The following is a 15900-nucleotide window of genomic DNA, read 5'->3' on the forward strand; positions in this document are numbered from 1 at the left end:
AAGTAGTCATTTTATCCCTAACCATGAAGTTTTCCTAACCTTTTTGAATGGTTTGGGAAGGCACAGATAAATTATGCCATCCTGCCAATAGGGGCTTATATGTCTGCTTTTAAGGGCAGTTCCAAATGATCGATCTTTTAATTTAATTTAAAGGCTATTTGTTTTTTCAGTTTTATCTAAGTCCAAACGTTCACTAACTCATCTCCTAGTGTCTGATGAGAAGATATTCATTCATTAATCAATAAGCATTAATAGCTTTTACCTGGATTCCCCTCATCAGTGTAATTCATCAAGAAAATACATGTTGCTATCATTTTATGCTTTCACTGTAGGCATAGAATTTGTAAAAGGATCGACTGATATCAGCTCCATTAAGTTAATCATGAAACCAGGACAAAGATAACCAACACATCCATCATGTGTCTCACTACATGGCTGTCTCATTAAATAGGTTCTTTGACACATGCACTGAAGGCAGCTAGGGCCCTATGATTTCCGCAATGTGGAAAACACGGACGGAATCGCGGAATCCACACATGAAAATGGAATTCTGTTATACACGCGGAATCTCACGGAATTTGCATATATTTTGTTGACATATTAAATAAACGATTTATTTTTCTCATTTTTCAGTTTAAAACAAGCAGAGAAAGGTCTCAACAACAAGCAGATAGGTCTCTACCTAAACCGTGGCCAAATGGCACAGCCTGTTGCCTAGTAACCATACGTAATCACGTTCAAGTTGAGTTTGTTGCGAGGGAAAAAATGTCGAAGCGAGTGGCACCTCCCAATAAGACAACGGTGGCAAAAAAATTAAGAAACTCTGAATTAACTGCTAAATACCGGGCTGAACAATCCCCCGATGACTACTATGAATCTAGCCAACGACTGTTGACTGAACCCGCACGTAATCACCATTTGAAATCAAAAGTTCATCTCAAGAACAAAGCTAAATCTACAGTGGGAAAAATCCCTCCAGGTTACCATTGAGGCAACGACTAAATCGATAAATGCAAGACGGGAGTTTGTGGAAGATTTTGTTGCAATGTGTGCTGAAGCTGACATACCGCTAGAGAAAATGAAGAGGATACGTCCGTTTCTTGTTAAACATTGCAAGGCGCGCTTCCAGAAAACGCCAACAGCCTCAGGCAGGCAGACCCACCTGCCGTGCACATGCAAAAAGTGCTGCAAGAGATCCGCGGAAAGAAAATCTTGGTTGTTGTCGACGAAACCTCTGACAAGCGAGATTGCAGTGTCCTCAACATTGTTATAGGTGAGCATCCAATTAGCTTTTATTTAGGCAATTTTGAATGTGCTTTGCTGAATATATTAACAGTTTAAATAAAAAAGCTGTTGTGAGTTTGTTTCACTGAGTTTTTAAAGGTCAATACTGCTTAGAAGTGAAAAGAAAACAAGCAAATCTGAAAAATCCGAAAGGGCTAAAAGTAAATCTGAAAACACGGAATTTGAGAAAAAATACAACGGATTTCATAGGGCCCTAGGCAACAAGGGAGACTTTGAAGATCTGAGGCGGACACAGTGTCTGATATTGTCCGCAGAAGTAGTGTGACATCTGTTTTATCTGTAAAAGACAGTGGGCAATGCTCCATGTAGTGCGCTATCTTGTAGTTCTTGTACTTTTTATCAAAACACTTTTTGTTCAGCTTCTGCCAGAGTGCTGCTGTCAATATTGACTGTATAGCTCATTGCTCCGACTTGTGAGGCAAATTATCAATAGAACACAGAGGGAGGGGAGAAGAGCAGAGGTGAGTGTTTATTGAGTGGGATGGAAGGGAAGGAAAGAAGAGGAAAGAGAAGGGTGAGGAAAATTACAGTATATGAGCGTGAATGCACATGTGGTACAGTACATGTGCACGCCTCCAGTGTCTGCGCGACATGCATGTGCTAAGACCTGCAAGCATGTTGGTGTGGATCTCTTTAGCTGACTTGTTCCCAGCTTGAGACTACTCCTGTTTTTTATTTAACTCCCCCAGATTAGTTGCTAAAGGTGGTAGACTGGAGCTCCTGGGTGGTTGCAGGTCAGAAAAATAGCAGCACCCTGGCGTGAGGGGGGAAATGGAGCCACCGGTCAAGCAAAGAATCCTTCACTGCACACCTCCCAGACCAACCAAAATAGTAGCGGTCAGTCAAGTATGAAAAATACATGCCCTCTGGCTGCCTCTGGTATTCCATGATACAATGAGGACCCATGCAGAGCTGAAAAAGAGGAGGAATTGATGGATGTTATGCTATCCTCAGGGAAGGAGGGACGGAGAGAGGAAAAGAAAGAATTTAAAAGACAAGGGAGAACGGCAAGAGATGGAGAGAGGGGAAAAAAAAGAACAGTGTTTTAGTATGCAAATGGCCAGTTTCATTGCATGTTCAATCATTCTTATCATTAGTTATAGTAACTCCAGTGGTTAATTAATGTTCAATTATGCATTTGAGATCTTCTCACCTCTCTGGTGTAATAGAGTTTGTCAGTCATTTAACACTGCAGGGAGGACAACCGCAGTGAACCTGGGATCCACTCAAGCAAAGACACACACATTTGGACGCCTGAGGAGCTTGCAGTGAAAATAGCAAGATGCTGATGATTTACATTCAAATCATAAAGATTTCTTGATGTATTTACGATGCTGCACCCTGGCGGCTAAATGGACGAATGGCTGCAAATCGTGTCCTGTAACCAAAATATCAACACCTATTACCTGTCCATCAGCATTCATGCTTACTGTCACAGTGTCCTTGAGCAGCACACTGAACACTGAAGGTCTTCTGGATAATGGTGTCAGCTTACTGTAAATGGTAAGCTATGAATCTATCACACAAACAGTTTCATTGCAACAAAGACTTCTGTCCAAATGAATTGATTTGGACCGCAGCCCACGCGCCTACCCTATATGATCCGGCTGAATATTGAAGTCATAACCCTTTTTATAACAGTGCTTGGCAGGGCTGCCTGTTAGAGGTTTGATGCTGAGTGCCCTTGACATCCCTCCTACGCTGGCCTCAGCTGTGTGTCAGCCATGCTCCAAGACCGGGCTCAGGAAAGTCTCCCCAGGACTGTCACCTTGTCTGGAAAGCTCTCTCCCTGTTCCTCTCTGCCACTCTTTGTCTATCCATCTTCAGCTGTCGCTCTCTGTCTTCCTCTCCCTCGTTTTCACTCTCATTGTCTCCCCCTCTTTCCATCATCTCCTCCCATCTCTTCGGCAGAGTATGACAGTCACTTCAATTGTCCTTTCTGCACTTCATCTCACTGTCTGGAGAGAGCCATGGAGCAAGAGAGCACACACACACATGCACGCACACATAGCTCTGACACTCAGGAGGGGGTGGAGCAGGTAAGAGTGCAGATACATAGGTGCCTCAGTAGTGTTACTCCCGTGCAGTACGAGTGGGTGAGAAGACTAGGCAGGAGATAAACACACATACATACATACACACACACACACATAATTGTGTGACAAGCTTGTCAGTGACAGAAAGTAGCTGACAATCCTGCTGATTATGGGAGTGAAGTGTAAGGTGGTGACAGGTCCTTGTCAGAGTAACCCAGGTTAACCCTCCCACTCCTTGTCTCCAGGTGTGTGTGTGTGTGTGTGTGTGTGTGTGTGTGTGTGTGTGTGTGTGTACTTGATTCCAGCCCTTGTGTGTGTGTGTGTGTGTGTACTGCCCTTTGGGAAACAAAAGAAGACAGCTGCTCATCCGTCTCTCAGCAGGTCTCAGATCTGCTGACTGTCACTGTTCCCCTGTTTGTTTACAATCAGCATCATCAGCATCTGGTCTGAAATCAGTCTGCTGTCACACTGTGCACAGAACATCATGAGCACAGCTTGCCCTGTGTCTGCCCAGCCTCATTAGGTGTAGTCACCGCTGGGCTGGCTGAACACTGGAGCTCACACTTGTTTAAAGTCACTCACAACTGTACAGAAACTCAGCACTTTTTGTTCCAGTCCATAAACACTTTTTCGAGAGATCCTCAGAGTCGCACAGCCCTTCTGGGAGGCAGTAGCCAAAAGGAGAAGCAAACTTGTGATTTGAAGGTTTCTGGTTTGAATCCCTACCCAAGGCAAGGAGATAGGAGCAGGGGAGTAGAATGGAGACACACAGTCTTCTTTCTATTTTACCTTCTCTTCACATGCCCTTGAGCAAGCCCTTCTAAGAAGACAGGGATGAAACAATGTGCCCATACTGGGCAGCTCCCGTCCACAGATAGGTGACAGGGAAAAGCTAACCAAATAATTTAATCGAGAGATGTAACGAAGGCTTCCAAACTGGGTGAATAATATGCCATGGCCTTACCAGAACTTAACCTAAGTGATCATGGGAGTGATGTTAGACAGTGAGTGTTGTAGAATCTATACCAAGGAGGACTAAAGCTGTTCTGAAAGCTCCTGATGTAACAACATCTTAACTAATGCTGTATTTACAAAATCACAGAAGATACGTGTTTGTATGTGCCTCCTCCATTATTAGATATATGGTGTGTTATAACAGCCTTGTACTGCAGTTAATGTAACTATCCAATAACAATCATCATCATAAATATCAGTTTTCAAATTCAGATACTGTATAATGATACTTACTGTTAACAACATTTAATATTGTAGCCTGTAGGTCTTTGAGAAGGTATTTCTGCCTGGTATCCTAAATCGAATAGATAGAAAGAGACTATAAAACTTACAAATTCGAAAAAACTAACATTATTCCAAATTGCAAATTGTCAATAAAGTTAGCTTAAGACACGGTTATTTTTTCTTTAATTTTAACCATCACCCCCAGCAGTGTGTGGGCACTGTAACCCTAATTCCCTAATTAGGACATTGTGTTAATAGGTATTTTTCTACTTATGTTGTACAAAGGAGAATGTAGACTACTGCTGGGGAAAAGTAAATCTAACAGTTGGAAAATAAAAAAGAAAGAAGATGCAATCTTCTGAGAATAAAGTCATGTTCTTGAACAAAAAAAGCCATAATATTGCCCCATTTTAGCAAAAGAAGGTCCTAAGAATAAATAAGTAATTTTTATAATAATATTTTTGTTTAATTACAACGTATACAACATATAACAAGAAAAATGTTTGAGGGAAACAAATCTACATATTTCTAAATAACCTTGAATAGTGTGGGTGTATAAGTAATTAAACAAACTCCCGCACACTGTCTATCTTGCAAAATGCCAGATGAAGTGTTGGATAAAGGTCTTAAACAGAAACTAAAATAAATGTATTTTTGCAAGATAGACAGTGTGCGGGAGTTTGTTTGTCCCTCTTTTCTTACCCGTCTCATAGATGTGCAAAGTATTCTTCTGTATTATATACAATAAGTAAGCATAAAGTGTTTTGTCATAATATAATTACTTTTTGGTCTCATATAATTGTGACTTAGTGCCATACCATTCTGTAAAATTATGAATTTATTTTCTTGAGAGTAAAGTTTCACTTCATTTTCATAATATTAGAAATCATTTCTCAAACTCGTACAACATTTTTCATATCATCTCAGATGTTGTTTTTCCCAAGAATGCTCCTAAATATCTCCTAATATGGGAACTGCGACTGGGGGCGGTGCGCCCAAGTAGAACCTGTGTATGGGAAACACTGCTTACTTGCAGAGATGCAATGTAGTTAAGTTCTGACATGAAGAACAGTATTAAAATGTTTGAATGATGCTATCATGTGTGTCTTTGCATACACATGTGTTTGTGTGTGCATCACAGAGAAAGGAAAGGAGAGAAACAGTACATGAAAGGTAAGCAGCCATAGTCTATGCCTGACCTTGCTATCCTTGCTTAACATAAAGCATCTTCTTCCATGGCAAACACAAGCCCATTGAATCTATCAAGACAGTAATGAGAAGTCTTCCCACAACAATAGGCTGAATCCACTTATCAGCCAAGTGTAAGAGAAAGCGGACAACCCAGCTACCCTTCATGGGAATTCAATCACTAAACCCTATTCTGTTTTATCAACAACTAATCTCCTTATAAAGCCTCAGACTTGAATAGGCCAAAATAACAGTATACAGCGTCATACAATGAGCAGCCAATCTGAGAGAAACCACACCAAAGTTGCCTCAAAAAAAAAACCAAAGGCATGTGAGGAGTCGAAGAAGGAGAGAGTGGGAAACAAGATAGAGAGAGCAATGACAGCGTTGAGCAAAACAGACGGCTGCATCGCTCCGCTGTGCGTATCATTTCTTCGGCTCAGGAAGCGGCAAATAAACAGCCGTCTTGTTTTTGGCTCGAACACCTGTGTTATTTCTGCACCGCCAGCAGCAGTGGCAGCAAATGGCTTGTGAATAGAAGTGGAAGTTCTCCTTTAGTCCCCAGACTGCTGAAAAGATATTGTTCATGTTGGATTTCTTCTCAGATATACAGAATTGCTGCCAAGTGTAATAAGACATTAGAATTTAGGCAATATAACAGAACATGAACAAGATAAGTCTCCCAAGGATATTTTTGTTGCTATCATTACAAACAATTTAAGGCATTTGAGGTTGCAAGTGATTTGATTTTATTGTTGTAAAATTATATTTGTCATTTAAAACCAACCCGTCACAGTGAAATTACGTGCATTCAAACTTTAAGTGCAGTATCCCTTTACAACACACCCTTATACCTAAACGACAGAACACAGTAGGGCGAGTTCTAATGACTCCCAAAACAATTTTTTTAACGCCGTGATACGGCCACACGGTGCACATTTTGAACAAGTGACTGTAACACACGTCATGATCGCAAAGGCAGTTTTTATCACAGGACAGTTCTATTTAAGGTAACGGTGGCACTTTTAAATACGTAGTTAATGTTGTAAAACAGAACTAGTTCAGTTTAGGCAACAAACATTAGGTAGTTAGGGTTGGTAAAACATCAGGGATTATCTTAAAATAAGTCACGTACAGTGGTGAAAGAAGTATTCAGATCCTTTACTTAAGTAAAAGTACCAGTACCACACTGTAAAAATGCTCTGTCAAAGTAAAAGTCCTGCATTGAAAATGTTACTTAAGGAAAAGTTTGTAAGTATCATCAAGAAAATGTACTTAAAGTATTAAAAGTACTCAATAAACTGGAAAACGATCAAAACTGTTCTGTCAATCAACTAAGTGTTTGATCGTCTCATCATTTTAGCTGTACCTGTAGACCTATATATTGTTGGGTAGTTTAATTTATAATAAAATATTGTATTTTATAAATTACATGTGTTTTGTGTGCCATCATCTTAATTTGAATATGTAACTAGTAACTAAAGCTGTCAGATTCATGTAGTGGAGTAAAAAGTACAATATTTCCCTCTGAAATGTAGTGAAGTAGAAGTAGAAAGTGGCATGAAAAGAAAAGACTCAAGTAAAGTATAAGTATCTACAATTTGATCTTACTTAGTTACATTCCACCACTGGTCACGTAAAACTACTAAAATGAGGAAGCAATGTCACTGCGTCATTAGTCTCGCTTTGCCAGACCCTCCTCCAAAGCGCGCTGAAGGAGGTTCTGGCTATTCCACATAGCATTCGGGGATGGGAGGAAAACGTGCTCTGGTTTAATGGCCTTTATTTAAACCAATCAGAATCGTCATGGGCGGCGCTAAACTCCGCTCAAATCAGCTGCAAAATAGATAGTCTAGCTGTCTTAATTTACCCTGCAGAGATCTGAGAAGCAGTCAACAATAGTCCTCATTAATCCACCGAATTTAAAATTCCAACACGGAAAATGCATGCATTCGGCGGCTTTATAATGTATAATATGTATAATGATATTTGCATTGCATGGCATGTTTGGTTTTGGCAACACACTGTCAATAGAGTCATACGTGAGCTTAAAGTGCTCATATTGTGAAAAAAAACACTTTTTCTGGGATTCGGGGTGTTATGTTTTGTCTCTGGTGCTTCCACACGCATACAAACGTTGAAAAAAAATCCCATCCATGCTATTTTGAGTGTGATACAGGTTTCTGAATGTCTTCTGCCTTCAGTCTCCGGGTGATCTGCATGGCTTTCTACGTCGCTAGCCGAAACGAGGGAGCTAGGGGACTAACCATTAGCATGCTAGCGCTGGCATGCTAGCTCATTCTCAACGGCAAAACACTGGTACAACACACACAAATTCACCCTAATCTACAAAATAAATTGTATAGAACTACTTACCTGTCCCTGTTCTGCAGGTATTCCACGCAAAGTTGAAAGTGCGCCCTCATTTAGAAGAAGTCTCCCGGCTAATCCTGCCTTGTACAGGGATAAGCTGGAGAAACCGCTAGCTAGCAATTGTGAGCCTTACCTAACTACTGCGCATGTGCGACTGCCAACAAAGATGTGACAGAAGTTGAGATGTCTCACTCTGTAGCTAAAACAGAGACCTGACACAGGGTGAAAAAAGGATCTGTAGTAATGGGCAGTACAACAAAAATATGGTGTTTTTTGAAAATTAAACCATGTAAACCTATTCTGATACAATCTCAAATTACAATTATGAACCTGAAAATGAGCATAATATGGGCACTTTAAAAAGCATGTAGTTTCTGACTTCAGTCATCTTTTCATTATCTCCACCACGAGAAAGGTGTCGATGAAAATAGTTACTCTGTAAGTACGTGTTGACCCATCATTTAAATCACAAAGAATCCTGACAGGAAGACAGCTGCCGTGTGGCTGTGTTAGATAAAGCCAGGACCAACTATCCAAATACAAATGCACACATGCTCGAACAAACACACATACACACAGAGTTGAGGTCCAGAGGGGTGTGATGGGTGTGTGCATGTATACAGACACCAGTGCATATACTGTCACACTCATGCAAACAAAAGAAAATAAATGTTGCAGGGTCTTTTATGCTACTCGACGCTGAAGTTTCTCAAATCAGCTGCTTAACATAAATTAGCATTTGCAAAATAAATGTAATGTTTCGCTCTGTGGTAAAGTGATGCTGATGAATGATGCATGAGGATATGCAAATGAGTGCCATCCAGTTGCCAGCTGAAGTTGCTGGTTTGTGATTCACATCTCTCTCTCTCTCTCTCTCTCTCTCTCTCTCTCTCTCTCTCTCTCTCTCTCTCTCTCTCTCTCTCTCTCTCTCTGGAAGGTAGGGGACATGGGTGCATGCATAGACCTACAGAATGTGTGCTGGTGATCCTATCCCACTCCTGTCCCTCAATCCTACAGAGTATTTTTAATTGACATGGAAGACTTGAGTTGTTCACAAAAACTTAAAATTGCCAGTGCAATGCAAATCAGTATCCAGTAGGCATTTGTGGGAGTGTACTTCTTCCAGGCCCCTCAACTCTTCCCAACTCGCTTACAAAAGCCTGCTGTTGCATATCCCAAAGGCTGCAGGGCTTTCAACAGTATGATGTGTGAAAAAAAACTGCAGTTATATGCACGTATATGTCTTTTCAGCATAACTAGCGCCAGGCAGCTTGGAAAATTAGTGAATGGCAATTTAAGCTTGGTGTCCAAAAGGGTGTGAAAGGTGGGTTTAAAGAGCAGATTTTTTTTGTTTTAAATAATAATTGATGTGCTTTTTTTATACTTCCATGTTTTGAAGTTAAGAATAGTCACAAACCTTTGACTGTTTTATCTAGTTTTACAACAAACTCCATAAGCTTTCAAATAATAATGGCTAGGGAGACAAGCTGGCTGAAGTTCTTCATTTAGCTGAAGGCAGCTATAATGCAGCTTAGTGAATAACGTCATTAGTCACACATGTTACCTGTAATTCTTAGTTATTACATGGATTTCATTTACAGAATCCTTTTGGAGCAGAGTGACTTTTCCATCTATCTCTTACTCTGAGGGGTCAAACCCACAATATTTCAGACTCCCACACATATAAGGTATTACTTTGCAATAGCTTCTAAAAAAAAAAAAAAACACTAATAATCACTAAGCATCTCAGTAAGGTAATTTAGTGGGTTAGGATTTTTGTGGACTGGGTATACATTTGTCTTTGATAATCATGGAATATTGTTATTCTAAAATTAGATATGCAGCCCCTAAAATGGGTGATACCGCTTGAAATAAAAAAAATCATAAGCACAAATTAGAATTCAGTTAGAATTTCGCTGCTGCTTCCCAGTTGTGACACAGTTGGTGCAGTTGTGCAAAACACTTTTTATGACCACAAGTTTCTATTCCAGTTAATGCTATTCTCTGTGTTGAAAATAGGCAATGCATTTTGCCACCTATTCCCTCTGCTTTGCTCATTGTGAGAGTAGCTCAAGGCTACTGACGCCTGTGTGCCTCCCACTTCAAGGATAGCGGGAGAAAAGTCGGAGAAAAATGCTTGCAACATGAAAATACAATGAAAAGATGGTTTGAACTCTGATCTGCATCTGCAGATATACAGGTTAAGGAGGCAGCACACGTTTGTGTACTTATGTGAATGTGTGAGCGAGATAAGGAGAGAAAGAATGTGTGATAGGTGTTTGTACAGCCAAAAAAAAAAATTAAAGTTAAAAATCCTGTCTGTCTATCTGTCAATTTATTTATTTTATTTATATTGTTCTTCATCAAAATTGCAATTTGAAGGCGTGCAATTTACAAATTGCAAGAGTCGATGGATTTGCATAATTAACATTCTCTCTGTCTTATAAAGCTGCAACAGGAAGTTGGCACTTGTTGATTATACCAACTACAATGACAATTGTCGATATATTTACTCATCTTTTTTATCTATTCATTTATTCTGTGAGATGGAAGAACACCACTCTGTATCATTTTTTATGTAAAAAAAAGAGTGTGTTCTTGATGTCAAAAGAACAGTGGAAAGTGAACTAAGTTGTTTGAATCTCCCAGTTAAAACACATTACAGTAAATCGTCAGTTTAAGCATTTCACCTTCAAAGCTCTTATTTGAGACCTCCATGATTCACGGCTGTAAAGCAAATCATGAATGAGGGAGAATCCCAATAACTTTGGTGATCCCCTGACTTTTCGACAAGCGCCGTTATCAGGTCAAATTATAATTTGTCCAATACTTTTGATTTGTTATCAAACCCCTTTAAAATGAATGATATCAGCTGTATATTTTGTTTATTGCTATTTAGGAAATGTAAGCATGCTAGCATGCTAAATTAACATTATACTGTACCTCTTACGCAAACATTAGCAGGTAAGCATGCTTATCTTTATCTGGAAGAACTATATTTAAAGCTATAATGCGTAGTTTCTGTCTCCCCCATGAGAAATTCTAAGTAATGACAACAACACTGTCGGCGCGTCCACATGATACAAGCCTTCCTTGATCGTGCACGCGCCCCCACCCCTCCACGCAGTTGCTAGTATGCAGAGGATCAAAAAAACATGATGGACTCTTCAGAAGAGGTAATTAACTGAGAAATAAAAAGAGAGGTTTGTGAAGCTGATAGTCTTGATTAGCTTTGTAGCAACTCATTTGGCAATGGCTTGAATGTAACGGACATCATTAATATCAAAAAGTTACGCGCTAAAGCTTTAACAAAAAAAGAAAAAAAGTGATATTCCTTGTCCTTACCCTACTTAATCTACTCTTTTCATCTGTGTCACCAAATCTCCATCCTCTATTCAGATTAAGGAAATGTGTCTTCATCCCAGTTCATGCATGCATGTGTCCTACTCACTGTATAGACATTAGGCCTCTGCACACAGGCGTGACCACATGTGCACATACACACATATACTGTACACACACTCTCATCAATTCCCTCTAGACAAGATTAACCAATCTATCTTCATTACGCTTCATTAAACTGATAACGTAAAGCACACACTTCATGTGCAGGAAGCTGTATTCTCCTGTGGGCACAGACAAAGATGCATGAAATGTTGTATTGTAATGAATTGTTTCTTTAGACAATACATCACGTTCCATTCATCATCATGAATGAGTTGAGCTCTGTATACGCACCAGGTGAGATTACCGACAGTTAATTGCTGCGCTTAAAAGAAAAAGTTGAGCCGCTTCCTGAAAAGGTTGACTTTCATATTCTTCGCTCCCTCTTTCTCTGTTCTTTTATCTTTGCAGTCACCTGGTCTCTCTCTCTCCCTCTCTCTCTCTCTCTCTCTCTCTCTCTCTCTCTCTCTCTCTCTCTCTCTCTCTCTCTCTCTCTCTCTATCTACGTATCCATTACCAAACCAAAGCACTGAAGAAGAGATTGAGCTTCAATAGAATTTCCATGGCAACAGATTTTCAATCATACCTTTCCAATCACGTTACTTTGGCAGTTTGTCCAGGGAGAGCGGAGTATGATCTGGTTTATACTTTAATCATGATCCCACTGATCTTTCAATCAGTATGAAACAATACTGTATGAGCTGACCTCCATCTCCATCATGCATTTGATTTGAATGATTTAGTTATTTGTTTAAAACTGAGGGCCAGACTCAGTTTTTGGCATTTGAGCTCCAGGCATGTATACAATTTAGACTGATGTTTTGTTGTTATCTGGAGTTTTTGTGAGCTTTATGGCATGAACTGGCACAACATTTATGTATGTTCACCGAAGCAGAACAGCTGTTTTTGACTAACCTGCCTTATCGGAGTCCCTGAAGTTTCCGGTTCATTTCTCAGGTTGCGCTGCTTCAGTCTCACAGAGCCTGCAGCCCCTTACTCGTAACATGAGCATGGACTTGCCAACAATTGAGACTACTGACATTTAACTGTTGTTACAAACAGTGCATTTTCAACTCACGTTTATTTTATTTATACAGTCTATTATTACAAATTTGCCTCAGGGGCCTTTACTACACCATACGACACCCTCTGTCCTTTTCGACCCTCAACAAGGAAAAACTCCCCCAAAAAACAAACAAAATGGAAGAAGAGCAGGAGGGATCCCTCCAACATACAATAGGTGTTGTGTGTCCAGAAAAGACCAACATAATAAAATTAAAATACAGACAATCCATATGACCAAATGATACAGATGGATCCAGGAGGATGTCAAGCAGCTAGAGCCTGAGCCACACAACTTCTCTCCACCATGTAACTTGGAAAGAGGACCGGCTACACAAACACACAAGCAAAACTAAAGCACATCATTCACAAGAGAATGAACACGAACAGGGGGAGGGAGAGAGAGAGAGAGAGAAGAGGTGAGGCTGAATCTCCTTAAGGCCCCCATAGATCTTCACTGTGCAATTTATTTTCACCGCCAAGATTCCATCATTCCTTATTTTCTAAGATTAAGGGAACAATCAGTCGATGTTATTGAAGTTATTACATTTGCTTGGTCCTAGGAGACTCCCTTCCTTCATTCGGAGGAAGATAATTGTATCTTTTTAGGAAATATCCTGAGATCTGCACTGTTGCCGTACTGGCTAAAAGCAGATGATTACTTTTTAAGTTATTGCAATTTCCAATAATCTTATTTCCCATCAATTTGAAATGTATGTTAAATGGATGCTCTATAAAATGAACAACTTGTACGTGTGTGTATTGTGTGCAAACACAGGGTATTATCATAGACAGCAATAATTATTACAACTCTTTTCAATTAATTGCAATGTCCCACATCCACCAATAAATTAATTGCAATAATGATAGCTCAGGGTCTTCGCACCAATCCTTCAGATGTGATAAAAAGATGAAGTGCAATTACCATGGCAGCACATCAAATAATTTGCCATTTCCCCCTCCTGACCCACCTACAGATCTTTAATAAGACATAGCAGATCTTTCCTGAAACACTGAGATGCTGTGTTCTTTACATGGCTAATTAGCTGGATTGCTCATTAACAAATATCTCACTAACAATTAGTGAGATATTTGTCTAATAGTCTCTGTGGTTTTCTTCCACACAGTTCAGAGGGTGTGTCTGACATTTGCAGATATTATTCCTCTGTTAATTGAAGCTCTATCAGACAAACAACTGATAAAAGTCAGCTTAACAAGTTGTTGAATATTAAATGCGCTTTTAGTTTAAAAGTCAATCGAAGTCATTCAATGTGAGTTTCCCAGCATGACCTGACTGTGAATTTGTATTAACTCTATTGTGGAATATAAGTGTGGAAGCATGCCGTAGTTCAAATCACTGCTTATTTATTTAGCCCTTAATCAAAAGCAAGTCTCAGTGGACTTAAAGGTTTCAGTATGCTTCAAGCTAAAATCTTTACAAAAGCATGCACATCCAGACGATAAACACTAGTTACTGGACTGAAGAACATGTAAAAGACGGAAAAAGTGAGTCTGCACTAATGCTCCCATGAACATGTATTTAATTACCACCAAGTGATGTTTAAAGTGTCAAGCTCTTCTCCAGCTCTTTATCAGACGTCTGAAGATAGTTAAGTTCATTGGAGCATTATCTAGTGTGCAGACTATATTTTTGCCTCAGTTAACTTCAAACCAAGTGCTTGTTGGATGGTGGAAAAGCATCATGCCAAGCGGACATGGGTGGCAAATTAATAGCAGTAGTCTATAGCAGTAGCAGAAGTAGTATGAAACAGAGTCTCGCATTGCCAGACCTTCCTCCACAGCGCTGCGGAGGAGGGTTTGGCTAGTCCACACAGCATTCCGGGATGGGAGAAAAACATGCTCTGGTTTATTGGCATTTCTTTAAACCAATCACAATCCTCTTCGGCAGTGCTAAGCACCGGAAGATGCAATGGTGCCGCTGCAAAACAGTCTCAGGAAGGAACATGTTTCAGTGGAACATGTGCACGTTAAAAGGTTGTTTTAGTCGTCCAACAGAAAACTCAGATTGGACAGATAGTCTAGCTAGCTGTCTGGATTTACCCTGCAGACATCTGAGGAGCAGTTAACCATAGTCCTCATAAATCAAGTTTACAATGCCAACACAAAGAAAGTGGAAGGTGAGGGACATCCGGCAGAATTTCCGGCGGCACCTGAAAAATCCCGGAAGTGGAACGTCGTGGTTATAGACAATATAAAACATAGCACATCCAAATCATTCATCTCTGACAAAAAGTGTATAGATGCCTGTTTCCAATAAAACTCAGTCACAGTATGTTTAAACAAAGTGCATACAGCAGAGTAATACTGTATACAGTGTTGTAATTGGAATGTAAAAATATGTGACTCCATGCAGCTTTTTGCAGTGGTAGGTATTTTCTTTTGTTTTTTGTTTTTGTTATTTTACCTTCGGACAAAGACCGGCTAGCTGTTTCCCCGTTTCCAGTCTTTATGCTAAGCTAACCGGCTGCTTGCTGTAGCAATAACAAACGGAAAGATATGAGAGTGCTATGAATCTTTTTGCCTAACACTCGACACTAGAAAGCAAATAAGTGTTTTTTGTCATCACCTGCATTTGATTGTTGTTAAACATGCTCATCCAGCGAAAATCTACCTGTTAGTTTCTCTTCCATTTGAACTGATGGTAAGTAAATGATGCTGGTTTTGAGTCAGTGGGAAAAGTAATAGTGGAGATTAAAAGGAAATGGAAATATTGTTATTCTGGAACAGGGTTTAAACATTGACTTTGTCTTCATCCCTCTTCCTTCTTTCTCTCCTTTCTTTTGTGTATCTCTTTGTTCCTCCCCCTGTCACATCCCTGAACGCTTCTTCACTTTGCTTTCTATCTCTCTGCAGCAGAGCCATTGGACGGAGAAGAGTACCTGGACATTATAGGTATCATGCGAAACCAAGCGGGTCGTTATGAATGTAAGGCCAGTAACGACGTCGCCACGCCTGACGTCAAATATGTCAATGTGGTTGTCAGCTGTAAGTAACCACACACACTGCAGCACTTGCTATACTCCAAACTGAACAAAGATCAATATGCTCACCACGTTTCATGTCAGAAATTTCACAAGATGATACACTCAACAGATAAAAGCATATAAAAGTCAAGATTGGAATTACGTGTAGAGAAGTGGAGAATATAGTGTGGCAGAAAGCGATGGCTCGTCTTGAAAGTTTTGGAGCACCCTTCAGTCTTCAGAAATAGAAAGATCTCTAGCTTTGATTG

General features: G+C 39.9%; 1 protein-coding gene across 1 annotated transcript in view; it reads left to right on the plus strand.

The window, feature by feature from the left end:
• The window catches only part of lsamp (limbic system associated membrane protein), a 208495-nt gene that overhangs the window by 181904 nt on the left and 10691 nt on the right, over nucleotides 1-15900 (plus strand). The window contains exon 5 of the mRNA XM_028574484.1: nucleotides 15522-15653. Coding sequence (XP_028430285.1) covers nucleotides 15522-15653 — 132 coding nt within the window. The remainder of the gene's footprint in view (nucleotides 1-15521; nucleotides 15654-15900) is intronic.

This window comes from Perca flavescens, chromosome 3, assembly GCF_004354835.1.
Source record: "Perca flavescens isolate YP-PL-M2 chromosome 3, PFLA_1.0, whole genome shotgun sequence".
NCBI lineage: Eukaryota > Metazoa > Chordata > Actinopteri > Perciformes > Percidae > Perca > Perca flavescens.